Raw genomic sequence first — 22436 nt, 5'->3', positions numbered from 1 at the left:
AAGGCAATTTGGGGTCTTTTCCACTCCAAAGGGGGCAAGCACATACTTGTCGCTGTTAAGCTTTTAAAGGCCAAAACAACAGTATGGTGCACAGTTATGCACCTACAATGTCTTTAGTCCAGGTTTTTACAAGCACTCTTGTGCTTTCCATGGTATGTTTCAAATGTTTTAATCAAAATTGATTAAAATCCACGTATGATCCTATTGTAGGCAAGAGTCTGTGTTTGCCAACTCTTACTGGCTTAGACTCTTGTTTTCTAACAGTTCCCTGGCCCCATTAATCCTCCTCGGTGGCTCTTCATCACGATGGAAAGAACAAATGTTAGCTGACTTGAGTTACTGCAGCCTTTCTACCTAATTTATGTTGCCCCTAGGTTTAGAGAGCATGAACACTGAAAATGCAAAGGATCAACAAGCCCTAGTAATAAAAGTCAAGGAACGTAGTGAAAAAAATGGGAATAAAATTAAATAATAAAGACCAAATTAATGACAACAGGTGTAACAACCAGCCTTAACAATGAAGATACTGAAGTGATAGATAGTATTGGTATATTGTTTTTCTACTACAGATTAAGGTTACTGTGGTAACTAATGATTTTGAGGAGGTTGAATTTAATCGTCTTCTTTTCAGATGTTAATAGTTGCACTGAGGGGGAGCAACCTTGCCTGGACTTGTTTTAGTTTCAGTTTTCCTTCTCTTTATGCATGTAGAGAGTAAGCAGCTCAGGGAGATTGTCCAGCAACTGCCGGTCTACAGGACAAAGAAGTCAGCTGAGGTGACTTGCAAAAGAAGGAAGAAGCCATGGCTACCTCCCAGCCCTTAGCGATGCCTCTGGAGCGCCTATCAGAGACCAACTATTTGAATTGGGCCCTGAAGATGGAGATGTATCTTCACAGAGAGAATCTTTGGCTGCCAATTGGTGAGCAAATCCTCCAAAATCCCAGTGCTGAATGGCTTAGGCAGGATGAGTGGGCTAGAGCCACCATTATCCTGGGAGTTGAGGACTAGTCCACAACTAGTCCACGTGCGAGGTATGCAGTCTGCAAAGCAACTTTGGGATGCTTGGAGAGACTTGTATGTAAAGGCAACAGCAGGGAGTAAAGTTACCCTGACAAAAAAACTGTACAAAGCCTACCTTGCAGAAGGAGATAGCCTTCCTGAGCACCTGCATCATATTCAGCAGCTGTTTGTTGAGTTGCAGGAGAGAGGAATGGAATTTACACCTCTCACAAAATCCTGTATCCTCCTGTCCTCACTGAATGAAATGTGGGACACACTGATTTGTACCCTGGAGGCTATGCCTGAAGCAGACTTCACACCATCGTATGTTACACAGCGCTTACTCACTGAATGGGAGAAGAGAGAGGAAAGATTCCCCCCCATCTCTTCTGGAAAGCTGCAATACCAGAAAATGAGGGAAAAGAAGGGAAAGGAATCTGAGGCCACAGTGCTAGCCAGCCAGCGATGCTTCACTTGTGGTTCAGCTGGACATTTGCAGAAAGACTGTGCTTTGATACCCAAGAGTAGAAAGACAGAGAAGAAGAACACAAGGGCAACACAGAAGAAGGCTCTTCAGACAACCCAAATTGCACAGGTTGCTGAGAAGGGTAATTCTGATGTTTGGGTGTTAGATTCTGGAGCCAATTGTCATTTATGTAATTGTAAAAGCTCTTTTGTGTCACTGTCTAAAACAAACAGACAAAGTGTATCTTTGGCTGATGGATCTGTGACCAAAATTATGGGACAAGGTGACTTGTATTTATCCTGCTTGGGAGAAACTGTAAAAGGTGTGTTGTATGTTGCAAATTTACAATCAAACCTTTTATCTGTGGCACAATTGGCTGCAACAGGGTATGTCATAACATTTAAGAAAAATGGTTGTGAGATTATGTAAAAATGGAAAATTGCGGGCTACAGGTATGTTAAAAGACTCCTTGTACATTGTGCAAAATGCAAGGAAGCCAAGCTGTAAGGCTGCAGTTGGCAACACTCCATATCATGACCAATGTGTACACCTGATGCACAGGAGATTTGGTCATGCTAATTTCAAGTATATAGCACAAATGCCACAGCTATGTGCTGACCTAAAGATAAAACCCTGTGACAAATACTTAGACTGTGTAGTTTGCAAAGAATGCAAAACACTAAAAGCTCCTGTGAGTAAGCACAGTGACAGAGTTACAACTAGACCTTTGGAAATTGTACACTCTGACATTATTGGTCCTTTTGCTCCAAGTCTTGGACAAGCAAGGTATGCAATGACCATCATTGATAATTTCTCAAGATACACATTTATCTACATCTTAAAACATAAAGATGAGGCATTTGAGAAATTTAAAGGTTTTGTGACATGGGCAAATGGAAACTTCCCTAGGCCTGTATCTGCACTCCAATGTGATAGAGGAGGAGAATACCTTTCTCACAAATTCAAAAGGTTCCTAGCGGAAAAGGGGATAGAACAAATTCTTTCTAACCCTTACACCCCTCAGCAAAATGGTGTTGCTGAAAGAAAGGGCAGAACCTTGCAAAATACGATGGAATGCATGCTTGAAGATTTACATTTTTTAAGTATTGGGGAGAGGCAATATCTACTGCCTGTTATGTACAAAACAGATTGTACAACTCTGTGATTCAGGACACTCCATTCCATTTGTTTTATGGTGTGAAACCAAAGGTAAACCATCTTAGAGTGTTTGGTAGCACTGCATGGGTGCATATTCCAAAACAACAGAGAAGGAAAGGAGGCCCCACAACAAAGAAAGCCATCTTCGTTGGCTATGAACAAAGCCAAAGGAGCTATAGGTTCATAATGGGAGAGAAATTAATAATTAGCAAAAGCGCTTCTTTTGCTAAACAAAACTGGGGGAGATTAAACTCTAGCTCTCCAGTTGATCTGACCACAAGAGAACAGCAAGGACTTGCTGATGGTGATCTTTTGCCTGATGAGGACATTAAACCAGAAAAGCAAACTGAAGATCTGTCTGATGAGACAGATGCTTCTCAGGAAAGTGATAGGAGTCAAAATTTAAGCCCTGTATTACCTCGAAGATCTCAGAGAAGTAATAAAGGCGTTCCTCCATCACGTTTTCAGGCTGAAACAGTAAAGGCTTTTCACATATTCACAGAACCTGAGTCTTTAGAACAAGTGAATGCTTTACCGCCTGAGATTGCACAAAATTGGCATTCTGCCATGCAACAGGAGTTAGCATCCTTGAAAGAAAATAAAACATGGAAACTGGTAAATCTACCTCCCAATGAACACTGTCTAGGTTGTAGATGGGTTTTCAAACTGAAAAGGGATGCTGATGGCAAAATCCAAAAATATAAAGCAAGGTTGGTTGCAAAAGGGTTCACTCAAAGGAAAGATTTAGACTTTGACAAGACTTTTGCACCAGTTACTAAAGGTGAATCAATTAGATTACTGTTAAAAATTGCTGCACTGAAAGGAATGTCAGTTCACCACTATGACATTCAAACCGCATTTCTCTATGGTGATTTAGACCACAAATTATATATGCAGCAACCCCCTGGCTATGAAAAAGGGGAGAATGCAGAAGCCTGTAAATATGTTTTTGTGCTTTCTGTAAATAAATTTATTTTTATAGAAATGCCTGGTGTGTGACTTTTCTGATCTCTCCTGGGCCAAATGATTTCTAGGACTCTGCCAACAGATAGCTCCTGTCTTTTAGGATCAACCATCAACAGTAAGGGAACAAGCAATCAAGAAATACAGTGCAGATTAATGCTTGGTAGGGGAGCCATGATGGCCTTTGAAAAATATATTCAGATGCCATGATGTATCAATACCTACAAAGATCAGAATAATGCAGGCAATGATGCTCCTCATGATATGTTGGACTTTAAAGGATAGCAGGAGAGAATAGTATCAACACTTTTGAACTATTCTAAAGCCTTTGACTGTGTGGACCATAACAAATTGTGGCAACTTCTTAGCGGTACGGGGATACCAAGTCATCTTGTATGCCTCCTGAAGAATCTACATAACGACTAAGTAGCAACAGTAAGAACAGACCACGGAACAACGGACTGGTTTAAGATTGGGAAAGGAGTACGGCAGGGCTGTATACTCTCACCCTACCTATTCAACTTGTATGCAGAACACATCATGCGAAGTGCTGGGCTTGAGGAATCCAAGGCTGGAGTTCAAATCGCTGGAAGAAACATTAACAATCTCAGATATGCAGATGATACCACTTTGATGGCTGAAAGCGAAGAGGAACTAAGGAGCCTTATGATGAAGGTGAAAGAAGAAAGTGCAAAAGCTGGCTTGCAGCTAAACCTCAAAAAAACCAAGCAACCAGCTTGACTGATAACTGGCAAATAGAGGGAGAAAATGTAGAAGCAGTGAAAGACTTTGTATTTCTAGGTGCGAAGATTACTGCAGATGCTGACTGCAGTCAGGAAATCAGAAGACGCTTAATCCTTGGGAGAAGAGCAATGACAAATCTCGATAAAATAGTTAAGAGCAGAGACATCACACTGACAACAAAGTCATAATTAAAGCAATGGTATTCCCAGTAGTAACATATGGCTGCGAGAGCTGGACCATAAGGAAGGCTGAGAGAAGGAAGATAGGTGCTTTGGAACTGTGGTGTTGGAGGAAAATTCTGAAGAGTCGGAAGCGACTGAACGAATAAACAACATTACTATGAATAATATGAGTTGTATGTTATTTCAAAATAGTTATGTTAGGGTATGGAATGAAATTAAGGAGGACATGTTAAGATGAGAAAAATTACTACTGTCACTGTTGGGAGAATTTCTGTGATAAAAATGAACGTATTACCTGGAATGATGTTTTTGTTTCAAACAGTACCTATTTTAACAACTGATGTACCATTAAGCAATGGCAGAAAGATATATCTACGTTTATATGGCAAGGGGAAAAAAACAAGAGTCAGATTTAAAGTTCTTCAAGATGCAAAGGAACGAGGGGGATTGGGACTGCCTGATTTGAAACTGTATTTTGCAGCCTGCTCTTTGGTTTGGATGGAAGAATGGGGGTTACTGAGAAATAAGAGGATTTTAGAACTGGAAGGGAATGACCTGAGATTTGGGTGGAATGGTGTTTTTATGGTACAATAAAGTTAAGGTTAATGTACTGTAGATTATAAAAACTATTATGTAAAAAGTGCCATATTGAGAATATGGAATAGCTACAAACCCGGGTTGTGCCCAAAAACGCCTTTGGGGATTTTAGCACAAGAAGCATTTTATAGAAAAGAAACAGCAGGCAAAGATAAATGATTGACATACTATGAGTTGTTTGAACAGGAACATGGAGAATATAAGATGAAGTCAAAAGAACAATAAACTGATGAAGTATTTGGTTTTCAATGGTTCTCATATGTACAGTTGAAAGATTTAAAGATAAAAGGGCATTTGGAATTGAACATAAGACAGAATTTGAAAGTGAATTATGTGCTAATGATGAACATGTCATTGCTAAAATGTATAAACTTTTACTGAGGTTTGAGATGAAAGAAGAATAATGGACTAAAAGCTTTGGCTATAATACACTGAAGGATCAATGGGAAAATATGTCCTTTCAGGACTGAAATTTACATTATGTTACAATTTAAAAGAAAACTTTTATAAAATGATGTACCGTTGGTATATGAAACAAGAAAAACTTTCTAGGATGTATAAAAGTACCTCAAATTTATGTTGGAAATGTGGAAAACATGAAGGGTCATTTTATCATGCTTGGTGGACTTGTGAAAAAGCTAGAAAATTTGGGTTCAAATACATACAATAATACAAAGAATTTTAAAGACTAATATTCAATTGAAACCAGAGCTTTTCTTGCTGGGACTAATGGACAAACAACTAGAAAGGACTTACGGAGGTTGTCTTTGTACATGGTAACTACAGAGAGATTATATGCACAAAGATGGAAAGATTCTGAAATACCTACTGTACAACGGAGGAATGGTTGGTGAACATAACAGATTTTGCAGAGATGGCAAAATTGACTTGTTTAATTAGGGAAAAGACAATAATTACATTTGTCAGTGATTGGAAACCCTTTATGTACTTTTTCCCTAGGGTGGACCTCTCCCCCTAACAACACTGACTGGAACAGGCCATGGAGGAAGGAGAAGAACTGCTGAAGAACAGTGCCTCCCACTCCCAACCCCCTTAGCCAGCCCAGAAGGATATCATGATCAATGGCTGCTGAAAGATCAAGAAGGGCCAGGGTGGATACACTACTCCACATCCTGAGTCTTCCAGAGGTCGTCCACCAGCTGCTGCGTAATAGGGAGGTTGATAACAAGCAACATTCCCAACTGATCCCTGCAGCCCAGCTTCATGAATAGGGCCTCATATCTGGCTATCTGTGGAGAAACAGTCCTGGAGGCCTTCAGAGTCTCCCAAACGACAATAGTCATACCTCCACCCTTACTTCTGTAACTACTACAGAAACATTCACGAGTAAGACTGGTAAGTAGACACAAATGCCTTGCCCGTAAAAAGGAACTTAAAAAAGAAACCCAAGCAAGTAATTTTATTTTTATTTAAAATGTTATCAAATGTTATCACTTAAATTTAAGTAGCATTTTTAAAAAGTTTAAAATAAGAACAAAATATAATATAAATGTTAAATTCCAGAAACTTCTTAAAATTCAACTAATGACTGCTTACTAAATTTGTTGGAGGTTTCAGCAAATCAGCATGCCTCATTAGCATGTGGATGAGTTCGTTCTAGGATGCAATTCTCTATGTGCTTCTGGAGGAAGATGTTTGTTGTCCCTCCCACATTTCCTCAGTCCTACCTCCATCTACCAACTGGGAAGGAAGCATGCTGCTCCTGCTCCTTCCATCTGGGGACCAAGCATGGGGCCTAGAATCAGGAGGTTCTCCCTTTCTGCATGAAGCCTTTAGCAGCAATGAGGGCTAAGGGTTAATTCAGTTTAGGGAAAGAAAGAAAGGACAAGAATAATTTTTCCTGAATGGATGTAACTGCACCAAATAAATAAGATTTTTCTTTGCTTACTTTTGAACCTACTTTGTTTAAGTATGTAATTCTTTATGCTTGGGTGGGCTAAGTGTGTAAGATCAATAACCTGTATTTCTCTAACATGCTCATTAATGCTATTTTAGATAATATTCTTTTCTGTGCATGTCTTTTCACTGTATTAAGCTCTGCTCCATTCAGTGGTCCTAGCTGTCCACTAATGGCTTCCTAGGGTTATGGGCCCAGATTTTTACAGAAGAATTTATTTTTAATAGAGAAGAAAAAAAGATAAACTGCAGAAATTTCTTTTTTTGGCTTGTTTTGTTTTTGCATGAGCATTGTCGTTTTTGAGAGAATACTCAGTGTAAAATACTGAGGAGGTTATCTTGCACAAGGAAATAGCCAGAAAGCATAAAGGGAAGATTTTTTTAAAAAACCTTTTTCTTAGACAAAATGGCCAGTGTACCCCTGCCTCACAATCTGGTAATTTTTAAACTCAATCCCAGAGAGTTTTATCCCTGGAAAATTTGGGTGGAGAGGCAGGCAAGGATTCTGAATCTGCATAATATTTTGAAGGAAGACCTCCAAGTTCAGATTCAGAATGCTATGCAAACTAGGTAGCCAACGACCTTAAACTCCAAGGACTAATCATGAATTCCTTAAATGGACCAATGTTGATACAAATCCAGAACAGGGAAACTGCAAAAGGAATGACAGAAGAATTGTTTAAACACTTTGGGGAAGGAGGAGATTCCCAAGTTGTTAATTTGGTAAGTGTCAGAGTCACGCCTGCCTCTGATTCAGAAAGCGAAACTCTTTCAGAGTCAGGGAGGAATTGGAAACTTACCAGGCTGAGACCAGGAAAATGAAACTCCAGGATGAGTCAGCAGCGTGGGAAGAGTCCAAGGCGCTGATTGGTCAAGATTTGGGGGAGGATTTGAATCCTCCAATCAGAGCGCGCCAACAGGCAGAAAAACGCGCGAAGAAGGCAGCCTGATTGGCTGCAGAAGGGTCCAGGCATGCAAAGGATCGGGATAAAAGGCAGACACACGAAGAGCGAACTGCTGGAGACAACCGATCCTCCCAGCCTCCAGCGTCCACAGAGTCCTTACCTGTGTCAGAGACAGTGTCTGTTGCCAAAGGGGAATCAGTGCCTTCGTACCGCTCTGAAGAGGACTTGAATCCTGCTTCTGCTGCCTTCAAGGATCCTTCACTTGCCGATCCCAGCAGTCTCGATCTTGCCTCCAGTTTTGAGACTCTGCGATCTTCCAAGCGGCTTCTTCGTACCTGGAAACTCCAGTGCTACCGCGTGCCTTTGGTTTCGGCCAACCGTGCTTTGTGTGCTCAGTTGTGTTCAGGCATTCCACACCTTGTTCAGGATCTGGTATCCAGCCCAGTCTGGGGCTTCCAGCCGAGTCCAGTCTCGTTCTGACTTCCCAGCCTTATTCCAAGTCTCCAGTCCAGAGAATCCAGGGCTTCCAGCCAAATCCAGTCTTGTTCTAAGTTTCCAGCCTTGCTCCAAGTCTCCAGTTCAGAGGATCTAGCCTAGTTCGGGGCTTCCAGCTGAATCCAGTCTTGTTCTAAGTTTCCAGCCTTGCTCCAAGTCTCCAGTTCAGAGGATCTAGCCTAGTTCTGAGCTTCCAGCTGAATCCAGTCTTGTTCCTAGTTTCCAGTCTTGTTCCAAGTCTCCATTCCAGAGAATTCAGCCCAGTCCAGGGCTCCTGACCAAGTCTAGCCTTGCTTTGAGGTCCAGTCTTGCTTCAAGTCTTTATCCCAGTCCAGAGTTTCTAGTCAAGTCCAGCCTTGTTCCCAGTTCCTAGTCCTGCTTTGAGGTTCCAGTTGCTGCTTCCAGTCCAACACGAGTCTCCAGCTACTCAGTGATCCAGTGCCAGAGTAGTTCCAGTATTGTTCCATTTCGAGACCTGTTACCTTTGATTGCATCAGCACCTTGCGTTCCAGTCTTATCCAGCCTCCAGTTCCAATTAGAAGTCCTATCTGCTGACATCTTGTGTTCCAGTCAAGCTCATTAAACCCAAGTCTTCGTATATCAAGAACTTATTTATTGGAAATAGTTATTAATAAAGATTATTTTTGATATTTACTCTGCCTGGTTGCATAGTCTGAACAGGACAGTAAAAAAGTTATCCAGTGTAAAACTGCAACCAAATGCAGACATTGATGAACATATCTCCGAAATTCAGTCATTATTACACAAACTTGCTTGTGATGATGTGATTCTAGGTAATAGAATACAAGTTGGATTTTTATTAGGATCTTTACCTCAGAGTTTTTCAAGCTTTGCTGCTTGATCCAGGCAACCCGTATCAGACTTGTTTCAAGAATTAAAGTCTGAACATAGCAGGCAGACCTCCTATAGAAATTCCAAGCAGACCCATCATGAGGCAGGCTATTTTACAAAGATGCCTCAGGGCAAAGATGTTGGTCAGAAGCAGAGGAGTGGTTCAAAAACAAAGAAACCCATCAAGTGCCATTTTTGTGGAAAGAGTGGGCATTTAAAAGAAAAATTGTTGGGCCAGGAAGGCAGATCAGAAAAACAAAGAGAAAGCAAGTCTTCTTGCACTTTCAGCCATTAATAAAAATTGCTCCTCCTTCATTATAGACAGTGGCTGCAGCATGCATATGATAAAAGATTGTGATCTCTTCTCTGAATTGAATCCAAGTTCAAAGGAAGGGATTGGCTTGGCTAATAGAAGAACAATCCCAGTGGAAGGGGAGGGCCGTGCTCTCCTAAGGTGAGGAAATGGCCCCACCCAGAGGGATATGATTGCAACTTTCTATTTGTTCCAGATTTAAGCATGAATCTAATTAGTGCATCTGCGCTGATGCCATACTCTTCGATTTAAAGGTGACAAATGTGAAATAATGGATCAAAAAGGTGTCTTTTTAATAGGATTCCCAGATCAAGGATTAATTTTTCTCCATTGTGAGAAGCCAGACATGGCATGATATCTGAGCAATACCTTATGGAAACAAAACTTAGAACAAGATGTTCCTTGATGATTCACTCCCTCAAAGACAGAGGACTTCAGTCTTTTATTTTACTTTGATGAGATGGGTATGTGAAACTGAAACTGAAACAGAAAATACTGAAGAGATTACAGAGCCCTCTTTCAGGAACTAGAGAATTAGTGATATCATCATCTTAAAAATGCTAAGGAAGAAAGATGAGTTCCTTGGCTTTGTCAGTGGCAACTCATGAGCACTTTCTCCTGTAAGCAGCCTAATAATTAAAGAATATCAATCATGAGGTTATCCATATCTAGACAAAAATGAATTTCTTCTAGAAATAGATTAGCAAACATTGCCACTATATCTAAATATTCTATCTGCTAAACCCAGAGGGACGCGGTGGCGCTGCGAGTTAAACCGCTGAGCTGCCGATCGGAAGGTCGGAGGTTCGAAACTGCGTGGCGGGGTGAGCTCCCGTTGCTAGTCCCAGCTCCTGCTCACCTAGCAGTTTGAAAACATGCAAATGTGAGTAGATCAATAGGTACCGCTTCAGCGGGAAGGTAACGGCGTTCCGTGTCGTCATGCTGGCCACATGACCCGGAAGTGTCTACGGACAACGCCGGCTCTTCGGCTTAGAAACGGAGATGAGTACCGCCCCCTAGAGTCGGACATGACTGGACCTTACGTCAAGGGAAACCTTTACCTTTACCTAAAGCCAGATTAGAAGTTCATCAGTGTGATGAACTGATGGTAAGTATCAACAAGGCTAGGGATGATGATCAGTGACCCTTCAGATGTTTTGGACTTGTAACAATAGCCATCTCTGGTAACTGGCCATTTTGGCCAGTACTAGGAGAACAGAACAGAATATACTTAATGTGGATGGAAATATGGAAATATATCTCTGTGAGATCCATTCAGGAAATAAAACAGAAAATATATTAAAGAATAGAATTTATTAAAGAATATTTCTTTAATAAATATATAAAAGAAAATATATTTATTTTATCGCTTTCTTCAGGAGATTATTGAGACGCCTAAGATCTAATACTGTTTTTATTCCCTTAATCCAAAAAATGCCACCAAATCTTTATTGATGGTTGTTTTTTTTTTAAAGATGGTGGCGGTGAGGGTTGTTATTTGAGGGGCTCTGTAGTAACTTTTGAAGGCTTTTGAAGGTCTTGGGAAGTGTGGAGCTTTGAAGAGAGTTGGAATGTGTTGGAAAGTTGGAGGGGAAGTTGGAGCAGAGTCGGGATGGATTGCTCACGCATGCCGGGAAGGAGAGAGCACACTGAGCAGAGGCTGTGTGGGACTGTTTGGAGGACTGTGCTGGTGTTGGAAGACTGGTTTCTGCCTGACCCCCCAGATGGGCTACACTAGACCTACTCTTGAATGGGCTTCCTTCTGGTATTGTTAAGAGCAGCCAGTATCTGGGAGTTCGATTTCTGAAGCTGTGGATCCAGCAAGATGGCGTGGGATGCATGATGGCAGCAGAGACGATGGGGAAAGACGATCTCTCCTGGTCTCTGCTGAGGGTGGCAGCTGGAGCTACTTGCACAGATGCTGGAGGCATCGTGGAGAGGAGCGGCTAGACTTTCTGGCTGGACTTTCTGGTCTGGACATTAGAAGCCTTGGACTCTTGGAGGCGACGAAGACGGTGGCTTTGCAAATCAGCACTACATGATGATTGGCTGGTGCTGGTGGCAGCAGCATTTGGTGAAGTGCAATCTGTTCCCAAACTGCTGAAGAGGCTGCATGGCCACCCCACGCTGTTAATGAGAAGCACTGTACTTTGTGTTTTAGGAAGCTATTCCTGGACTGCTCTGTGTGGCTATGCAGAACTTGTGATCTTGCCCTGTGAAGCTACCTAGGGATGATCCAGGGGCTGTGGGGTGGCAGAGGGGGATTGTAGTGTGCGTAGTTGATCGTCTCCTCTGGGTGAGAGCTGGGGGGTTGGTGGAGTGGCTCCCTGCTGGGTGGGTGAGAGCCACCAGGCAGGGGGGCGCTTGTGGTTGTTGGGGATATGAGTGGGGGTGGGTGATGACCCTCAGAAACTGAGAGCTAGTGCTATAGCACCTGTTGGGTTTTTACTTTGCCCCTTGGTTGTGTGTATATTGTATGTATGAGGTTTGGAGGGGGTTGTCTTTAGATCGAGAGGGGAGGTTCGAGGATGGGGGATGGAGAGACTTGGGGGTGGATAGGATGGGGGAGCAGTGGTGTCGGATATGAGGAAATACAGTGGGAGAAGGGGGTCGTTTTCAGGGAACTCGACCTCAATGCCTTGTACCAATCTTGTGTTCCACTGTAACGGTTGCCTCGTTTCCCAATAAGGCACGGACTCACTTAGATGGGGCTAAGGATTTCCGTTTATTGAGTACAGAGTGCACGCACGCAAAAAGACGGGAATGCGGGCGTGGTTGCGGGGTACCCCGTATATACCCGCGTGGCGGACCTTGTCCTCCTCCACCCCCTATTGTCCCACAAGCTGGATCCGGATCCTTGATGGGCGATCTGGAAGCGATACAGGTCTGTTGATGGGCGATTAGGGTGATCACCGCTGGTTTCCTCTGTCTCCTTTCCTTGTCCGGTGCAGGTGCGTCCCCCGGGGTAATGTGTTAAGTTCCGGTGATATGTTGATGTCTCCTCTGGTCCGGGCAAAGGTGTGCCTCCTTTGTCCTTGTGATTGCTTTTAGTGTTTAAGTGTTTAAAGGATTAGGATTATCCCTTCCTCCTTCCTGAAAGGCATGTTCCCCGTTGTGATGCATGGATGCCTTGCAACGGGGAACATGACATCCACCCCCCTGAGCTCAACCCAATGGCCTGGTCAGCAGATCTACAATTGCCCAGGTTTTAGGCTGTTGCTCCTGAATGCCAGATCAGTCTGCAGTAAGGCTCCTCTTATTGCTGATCTTATAATTGCAGAAAAGGCTGATCTGGCATATGTCACCGAAACACGGCTGGGGGGGGGACTCCTCTCTCTGAAATGTATCCGGTCAGTTTTTGAGTGTGGCACCAGCCTAGACTGCAGGGCAGGGGAGAGGGTATTGCTGTTGTCATCCGAGAACCTCTGGTGGCTAGCAGGGGCACCACTCTACAAATGCCCAGTTGAGACCCTTTTTCTTAGGTTGGGCTCTAGGGATCAGTTGGGATTGCCACTGTTGTGCCAGTCTCCCTGCTGCATAGCAGCCTCCCTGCCTGAGCTCCTTGACCTCCACTGCAAGGTTGGTGGTGGTGGTTTCCCAGGTTTATGGTTCTGGGAGACTTCAACCTGCCTTCCCCGGGAGTGGGATCAGAGGTAGCTCTGGAGTTCATGGAAACCATGACTTCCATGGGCCTATCCCAAGTCGTCCAGGGCCCAACTAGGAATAGTGATCACACTTCTGGTTTGGTGTTCTTGTCGGAGCGTTGCTTATGTGACCTGGAACTGGTGGACCTATCTTTGGTCCCCTGTCATGGTCAGATGATGCCCTGGTGGTTATAAGCTTCTCTAGGGTCTTGTGAGGTTTGAGCCTGCTTTGGACTCCGAAAAACAAAACGTATTCAGAGTCAGAAGGGGAAAACAAAACCTAGTTACTTAGAGGCATTTTATAATTATTGTCAATGTAACTCACTGACCATTAACTTCTCTAAATCAAAGGTAATAATATTTGCCAAAAGATGGTGTTCACTGAGATGGCTCATGGGTAGTACAGAAATTGAACAAGTTAAAACTTGTGGAGATGCCTGGCATAGGTTCTTGCCCAGTTATCTGGGAACACTTTGACCCTGTTGCTCCTGACGAAGTGGACAAGATCCTAGGGACTGTAAGCTCGGCCACTTGTGTGTTGTATCCAAGTCCCTCCTGGCTAGTAAAAGCCTCCTGGGAGGTGACATGTGGATGGGAACTGGCGGTGACTAATGCATCTCTGGAGGAGGGGGTTGTGCCCCAGCCTTTTAAAGAGGGTGCGGTTCGCCCCCTCCTTAAGAAGCCATCGCTGGATCCCACCCTGATGGACAGTTTTCTTCCTGTCTCCAACCTCCTCTTTCTGGGGAAGGTGGTTGAGAAGGTGGTTGTACTGCAGCTCCAGAGGATCCTGGATGAAACGGATTATCTGGACCCCTTTCTGTCAGGATTCAGGCCTGGATATGGGACGGAAACGGCATTGGTCATGCTTTTCAGTGATCTCTGGCAGGAGCGGGATGGAGGGTGTGCGACCATTCTGGCTGAACTTGACCTTTTGACAACTTTTGATACCCATGGTATCCATCTGGAGTGGCTTTGGGGGTTGGGGTGGGGAGCACTGTCTTGTCCTGATTTACCTCCCTCCTCTGGGGCCATTTCCAGTCAGTGTTGATCAGGGGCAAGGTCCCACCCTTGGCCCCTGCTTTGTGGGGTGCCACAGGGGTTAGTGCTCTCTCCACTCCTGTTTAACATCTACATGAAGCCACTGGGTGAGATCATCCATCACCATGGGGTGAGATATCATCAGTATGCTGATGATACTCAGTTATACATCTCTGCCCATGGTGAGTTAAGCGATGCTGTGAACACCCTCTCCTGGTGCCGGAGGCCATTGAGGTCTAGATGGGGAGCAACAAGTTGAAGTTGAACCCTGGCAAGACGGAATGGCTGTGGGTTTGAGGCTCTTTGGTTTCCAGAGAATTACCATCTTTGGTCTTGGATGGGGTTGCACTGCCTCAGACAGACTCTGTGCGTAACCTGGGGGTTCTCCTGGACTCATGACTCCTGCTTGAAGAGCAGGTGGCAGTTGTGGCCAGGAGAGCCTTTGCACAACTGCGTGTTGTGCGCCAACTATGCCCATTCCTGGACCAACAGGCCCTCCTCACAATCACCCATGCCCTAGCCACCTCCCGTTCAGACTACTGTAATGCGCTGTAAATGGGGCTGCCCTTGAAAAGTATTCGGAAGCTTTACTTGGTTCAAATGCAGCGGCCCACATAGTTTTGTGCAAGCCTAGACTTGCCCATGTGCCGCCTCTTTTGCAGGAGCTGCATTGGTTGCCTATTTGCTTCCAGGTCCAATTCAAGGTGCTGGTTATCACCTTTAAAGCCCTAAATGGCTTGGGGCCATGTTATTTGCAGGACCGCCTTTCCCTAGTTACATCCACCCAGCCCACCAAAGTGGGGAGGCAGGGCATGTTGGGGTCCCTTCATTAGGGAGGTACATCTAGTAGGACCAAGGAAAAGGGCCTTCTCCATAGTGGTTCTGTCCCTTTGGAACAACATTCCCCCAGATATAAGATTGGCCCCCTCCCTGCTCCTGTTCCAGAAGGCCCTGAAGACATGGTTCTGTCAACGGGTCTGGGGACCCCAAGCTGCTTTGGAGCCAATCAAGTGGCTGGTATGAATGTGTTTGCTGCCGCTGGGGAGTGTCTATTGTGTTACGGTTTTTAATTCTGTAAGCTGCCTGGAGTGACGTTGTGTGTGAATTGGGTGGCCTTATAAATCAATTTAATAAATAAAATAAATTGATTCTATGGGGATATGATGCTTTATGACTACCAAAATTCTATAGTGCTTTTAAGTATTTTTTTGACCCTGACAACTTGAGAGAGGAAAGATATTAAGTGGCAGGCATAACTGTTTCACTGACTCACACAACAGTTGATTCTCCTCTTCTATAGAAATAGCTGCAGCCAGTCAGATGAATAACTGACTCCTAAATTTATCTGAGCATAACATTTCTTGTAAAGCAATAGATTGCCTGGATCTGGTGTTAAGGCCAGTCCTGAACAGAGATGTTTAAATTTCCTTGATCTATAGAACTGGCAAAGGAAAAAGGAGCCAAGACTATTACCTTATTGTTCTCTTAGATTCAGAAGACATGAATCTTCCTTTTATTTTAGTTCCAATTTTTCACTAGAACATGTTTAATCAATTGTCATCCCTGCTCCAAGAAATGAATAGTTAAATTTGACAGATGAGATTCACACACTTTTGATACTAACTCCATACAATGTTGGACCATCCACAGAGCCTGTACCTTTAATGAACTTCTTAATATCTTCCCTAACATGTTTTAAAGCTTGATGAGAAATTTCAGTGGGTGCATCTTTTACCCAGAAATAAGAGTTGCTGACAAAATAAGAGAAGCTACACTGTTTGTAAACACTACGGCTTCATTTTTCTTTTTACTTCAATGGGTATGGGTTATGAGGAAAATTATACCAGAAAGTGAAGTACTGCTATTATGAGAAGAACTTGTAAGAGAACTCACCTCCTATGGAAGAGCATAGAATTTGTTAGTATTATCAAAAATCTTTTCTGATCCAGTGCAACACATTTTGAAATCTATAAATAATGGAATAATCTGTTCTGGACTGCTTGGTCTAGAGCAGGCTTAGGAGGCAGCTACAGGAAGCAAGCCCAGAGCTAAGGCATGTTGGTAGTTTAGCAACACAGTACATGGGAAAAGGATAGGTCTATTAGTGGATCACAAGCTCAGTATCTCCCAACAGTGTAATGTAGATGCAAAGGCCAACCACATCTTGAGGAGCATCAAGAGGAATGTAGAGTTCAGGTCACAGGAAGTAATTCTCCTGCTCTACTCTGCCTTGGTCAGGCCTCACATGAAAGACACTGATAAACTGGAGCTACTCCAGAGAAAGGCCACCAAGATGGTAAAAGGACTAGAAACCAAGTCCTGCGAGGAACAGTTTAAAGACCTAGGTAATATTTAGCTTGCAGAAGAGAAGGTTAAGAGGGGACATGATAGCTGTCTTCAAATATCAGAAGGGCTGTCAAAGTGTGAAAGTTTGAACTTATTCTTACTTGCTCCATGGAATAAGACTAGAACTAATAGGATGAAACTTCAAGGATGTAGATACAGATTAGACATTAGGAAGAATTTCTTGACAATAAGAACTGTCAATCAGTGGAATTATTGCATGGAGTGGTTTTTTCCCCTTTATTGGAGGTTTTCAAAGAGAGGCTGGATCTATCAGGAATGGTGTAGTAAAATCCTGCAGTGTGCAGGGGGTTGGACTTGATGACCACTTAGGTTCTTTCCAACTCCATGATACTATGAGTACCACATCTCAAAAAACACATATCAATGGTCTAAAGAACAGAGCAGTCAGTTCATAGAGATAGAAACTTATATCTAACAACCTTCAATATGAAAGTAGGATAAAGTATTCCATTGAAAAAGAGGGAAGAAACCTTTTCTCCCCATAGAGATTTGCCATTCATTAATCCATTTCCCTGAGTTTATTAGTAACTTTATTCCACTTAGCTGTGGAATGTGCTTAGAAAAATGGGAATCCCAGAACATCTTGTCTTCACATGAAACCTATATCCAGGTCAGAAAGCCATAGTAAGGACACAATATGGTGAAGCAGACTAGCAAAGGAGTGAAGCAAACTGGCACAGGAGTGAGACAAGAATGTATATGCTCCCCTTATTTATTCAACCTATATGCTGAATATATATTAAGGGAAACTGGATTGGAAGAAGATGAGTGTGGTTTTAAAAGTGGAGGAAGAAACATCAATAACCTGAGCTATGTTACAGGATATATTATAGAAAGAAGAGTATTATGATGTAATTTTAGAGTGAGAGCTTAAAATGTAATTGCACTTATAACTGCTGTGAAGAATATCGGAAACACTGCTTTGTTATCTTTTTTCTTTCCTTTCTATTTTCCTTTAACTTTTTCCTTTTCTTGCACTTTTTGCTTTCTCTTTGCTTTCATTTTTTATTTTTACTTTTTTACTTTATATTAGCTTGTATTGGTTTTATCTTCATTTTAAAAAGTTTTAATAGTTTTTAAAAATAATACACACACGCACACGTATACACACACACACACAATATATATATAAAAAATTAATAAAATAGATACAATAACCTGAGCTATGCTGATGAAATTACTTCGATGGCTGAAAATGCAAAGGATCTGCAAGCTCTAGTAATAAAAGAGCACAGTGAAAAGATGAGACTAAAATTAAATATAAAGAAAGTCAAACAACCAGCCTTAGAACTGTTGATGAAGATATTGAAGCGGTAGATACATGTGACCCTTTAGAACGTAAGAGCAGAAACAGTGACCTGCTGGATGGGACCCCTGGCCTGTCCAGTCTAGCAGTCTGTTCTGACAATGGCCAACCAACTGCACGAGGAGGTCTACCAATCCCCCAGATGGATTGATTGACTGCTTATTTATATGATTTATAGAACCACCCATCTAACATCAATGATTCTGGGCAACATACAAAGATTAAAACCATCACAAAAGTACAAATTCATTATGCCTTAATTAACAATAACCCCCAAAACAAAACCACATCACCAACTTCAGCAGAGCTTACCTAACTGCCTGGCCCAAAAGCTTGGAGGAACAGTCAGGACTTCAAAGCCTTACAACAGGCTAACAAGGTCAGACCTTTAGAGGCAGTGGCACTGCCATCAAGGCTAATAGCATTTATCCCCATGACTTCCATGAATTGATTTAACCCATTTTTTTAAGCCAGTCAAGTTGGTAGCCAGCACTACATCTTGTGGTAGGAATTCTGAAGTTGAATTATGTGTTGTATAAAAAGATATATATTTCCTTTTGTCTGTCCTGATTCTTCTAGGATTCAATTTCATTGGTTCTAGTATTTTGGGAAGGGGAAAATAGCGTCTCCTTGTCCACTTTATCCACACCATGCATAATTCTGTAACCCTCATTCATGCCCCCTCTCATTTGCCTCCTTTTTAGACTGAACAGCCAGAATGTCTTAATCTTTCCTTACAGAAGCTACTCCAGCCCCTTGATCATCTTAGCTGCCCTCCTCTGAACCTTTTCTAGCTCTACCATATCCTTTTTGAGGTGGAGTGACCAGAACTACACACAATGTTCCAGTCATACCACTGACTGATATAAGGGCATTAGGATGTTATTTCTATTTTCACTGCCATTTCTTATTATCCCTAACAGGCTGTTGGCCTTTTTACAGCAGATGCACACTGTGCATTCACTGAACTGTTTACTATTACTCCAAGATCTTTTTCCTCATCTGTTAGCTTCAATGGCATTAGTTTGTATGAGTAGTTAGGATTTTTGGCACCAATGTGTGTCACTTTACACTTTTAGGATCAACCATCAAAAGGAGCAAGCAGTCAAGAAATACACCGCGGACTAGAACTTGGTAGAGCAGCCATGAATGCCTTGGAAAAGATATTCAGATACTGTGATGCATCTATACCTACAGAGATCAGAACAGTCTATGGAAATGTAAGTTGAAGCAGAATAGAAAGAGTATTGACACTTTTGAACTTTAGTGTTGGAGAAGACTCCTGAGAATACCATGGACAACTAAGAAAACAAACAAATAGATCATCAAACAAATCAAACCAGGCTTCTCACTTCGGACACAAAGGACTAGCCTCAAACTATCATACTTCCAACACATTATGTGAAAACCTAGCTCTCTGGAGAAAGCTCTAATGCTGGGAAAGGTGAAAGGAAAGAGAAGAGGATGGCCAGCAGCAAGGTAGATGAACTTAGTTACAGTGGCAATGGCTGTACCTTTGGAAGACTTGAAGGACCACATTAGGCCGTATCATCACAGAGACAATCTATATAGTCACCAATAGTCAACACCAATTTGATGACCCATAATCAAATATTTACTCCTCATTCCAGATCACTCTCAATTTGGAACGGATAGGTTAACAAAGAACTGCTAATGGTACAGAGAATACAAAAGTCTAAGTTGGCAGACTGATTATGCCATCACACACATAGCACCAGAAATGATTGACAGAAAGAAGCAGTTCCTTCAAAGGAAAGGATAGGCTTTATCTCCCCTACTATTCCTCATTTCAAACTCTTGCATCTATGGGAGGAGGAAGGAATTATCTATACGTATAGGCACCCCAAATGATTATGTGCTTTTAGATATACCCTCTTAATTATCACTTACACAACACTGCAGTGAATTACATGAGATGCTGCCTTTAAAGATTACCCAGAAACCTCAGTTAGTACAAATATGACAGGTAAATACATTGGATATTATTTATGTATTATGCCAGTATAGGTATTGTAATATACTCACTGGCTCTGAATAAATTTTCAGGACCAATTCACAGTGATAGATGCCAAGTACTACTGAGGAGTATTTTATGTAACTTCAGGTTCTGCCTAGGTGCAATGGATGCCAAGTGTTTCTGAGTTTCAGTAGAATGGTAGGACTCCTGAAACCTCAATTATTTCATACCCAAAATGATCCAGAATTCAACATCCCTGAAGGTTTCTTTACTCCTTAGCCTGACCAAAAATTATACTGAAAATAAAAAGCCAGCCCAAATCCATAACTAACAAAAAAAAGGAATACCAAAGTAAAACCCAATGTTGCTGCATTTCTTCATGAAATCAGTAAGCACAAGACTGTTGAGAGCTGTAAGCTCTGCTCTCAATATAGGCGGGGCACAATTAAGAACAATAAATGAAAATATTAACATTACCACTTGCTTATTGAAAGAAAAGAAGATGAGATATGAGGAAAGACAAAACAGTAGACCATTAATACTTTTTCCTTCCCTTACAACTCAACTTGAAAGAAATAAGAAAAGGGCCTCTTTCAGGCCCCTGAAACATGCCCTCCAGGAGCTCTTTTTTCCTGGGCTCTGGAGGAGGCTTCCAGAGCAGGAAGAATTGGCTCAAGTGCTGCAGTCACCTCTTCATTCATCTCTAGGTAGTCCAGAATAGAAGGTTAGTCATGGAAAGGCCTAATTACCTCCTCCTCAGCCTTTTTCTCCAACTGGCAAATGGAATTGGGCAAATAATCATTCTCTTGCCTGACAAATCACCTGCTCTCTCCCTTGAAGACTCCACTGACTTGTGAGATGCCCCCTCCCACCCTCTTCTTGGAGGAGCACCTGCCACTGCTGCCTAACTATTCAACTGTGTGCTCTCTTTTTGGGTGGCCTGACAGGGATATGCAGAGGGTTGGCCCCACTGGGTTCAAAAGTGGAGATGAATGACAGCATTAGGTGTTTAATTCCACATCCAAATCTTTATGCAGCCAGAGAAAGAAAGAGTGCAGAATTCACTGCTTTTTTCCCCTTTCTTAAGACAGCATTACGGTCCCCATGAATTAGTTACCATGGAATAAAAAATCAGCTAATGCCTTCCTTTGCTACCATGCCATCTCTCAATCCAAAGTACATACAGGATAGTTTTATATATTCAGTTGTAACCCTTGCCTGTCTTTGCATCTGCCCAGAGGTGTGTAACTGAAATCTATTCATTTTAGTCATCATCACTCTCTCAAGTTACCACAATTGTGTAAAACAAAAGGATGAGGACATTGTGTTCTCTGAGATACACGTGTGAGTTGCAGTTTTTTAAATCGATCTTTAGTAACCAATTTAGAATGTTGGAATGTTCTTTTCAGGGAATGTGTAATTTATAAAATGGAAATTTCTTTAAATAATGTTTTTAAGTGTTTTGATTTGGGTTGATTTAAGTCATGAACTGTATCAGAGAAATTTACAACAGTCCATTACAGAAAGTAATGCAACTGCATGTCCTGGTGAGATGACCAAATGGTTGTTTTTTTTAAAAAAATTAAAATATCAGCAGTATAATTATCTTGGCAACAATAACCCAAGTGGTTGCCACTCCTTTCTTTCAGGACTTTTTTTTCTGACTTCCCAGACTAGCCCAGGCCCTGGGATTCATTGTTCATCTCCCCTCCAAGTATTAATGAGGTCTGGTCTACTTAAGTTTTTTGATAAGCTAGGTCTTGCCACTTACTCATTAAGTGCTCTGAATAAATGGACCTCAGAAATAATACTTGCTGGTATGAATCTTGACCACAGCTGTACAAGGCTGTATCTGGCTGCCAGACCTCACAGAGTATGAACCCTATCAGACTACCGACAATGATGGAGGAAGACAGTCTTGACAAAAGCTGCCATTCTGTGCACATTGGTTCGCAGTAATTAATGTGCAAAGATTCGGGCCGTGTGCATTCCATGCACCAAAGAGCCTGCAAATGTACCACCAGCTTTCTTCGTATCTTGAGCCCCGTGCTTGCTGGCATTTACCTTGGAAGAATCCGTGCGCTTGTGCCCGCAAAAGCACAGCCGAGCCCAACTCGCCAGGGCACTGCTGGCGAGAAGTCTAATACCAAGCGGTGAGGAAGGTTGTGCTCATAACCCCAGCCCAGAGCGGCCTACCGCCCTCTTGTTCCCTTGTACCAAGACGTCCACCTTTCTCTGCATGAGAAGGTAACGTCAGAGAGCCGCCGGAAACCTGCAGCACCACAGCCCTCGCCCTTACATCTTACCGGCTTTTTCTTTCTGCGGCTCTGCAGGCGGTTGACTACCAGATCTGTGTAGAGGACGGGTTTGAGGGTCCGCGAGCGCTGCGGCCAGCCGTAGCAGAAGGTCTCCACGCCGCGGCAGTTGCGCCCATAACGCACCGAGCACATGGAGCGCGCCCGGAGGCGGCCAGCGTTGCCGCTGCTGTTGATGCTGTTAACACCGATCATC

At 42.7% G+C, this 22436-nt stretch overlaps 1 protein-coding gene across 1 annotated transcript in view; it reads right to left on the bottom strand.

Annotated features, from left to right (window-relative positions):
• Positions 1-22435, bottom strand: part of LOC134500510 (PH and SEC7 domain-containing protein 1-like) — a 78516-nt gene extending 56081 nt beyond the window's left edge. The window contains exon 1 of the mRNA XM_063307844.1: positions 22232-22435. Coding sequence (XP_063163914.1) covers positions 22232-22435 — 204 coding nt within the window. The remainder of the gene's footprint in view (positions 1-22231) is intronic.
• Position 22436: the final 1 nt, after the last annotated feature.

Source organism: Candoia aspera, chromosome 6, assembly GCF_035149785.1.
Source record: "Candoia aspera isolate rCanAsp1 chromosome 6, rCanAsp1.hap2, whole genome shotgun sequence".
Lineage (NCBI taxonomy): Eukaryota > Metazoa > Chordata > Lepidosauria > Squamata > Boidae > Candoia > Candoia aspera.
This window is presented reverse-complemented; position numbering and strand designations above follow the sequence as displayed.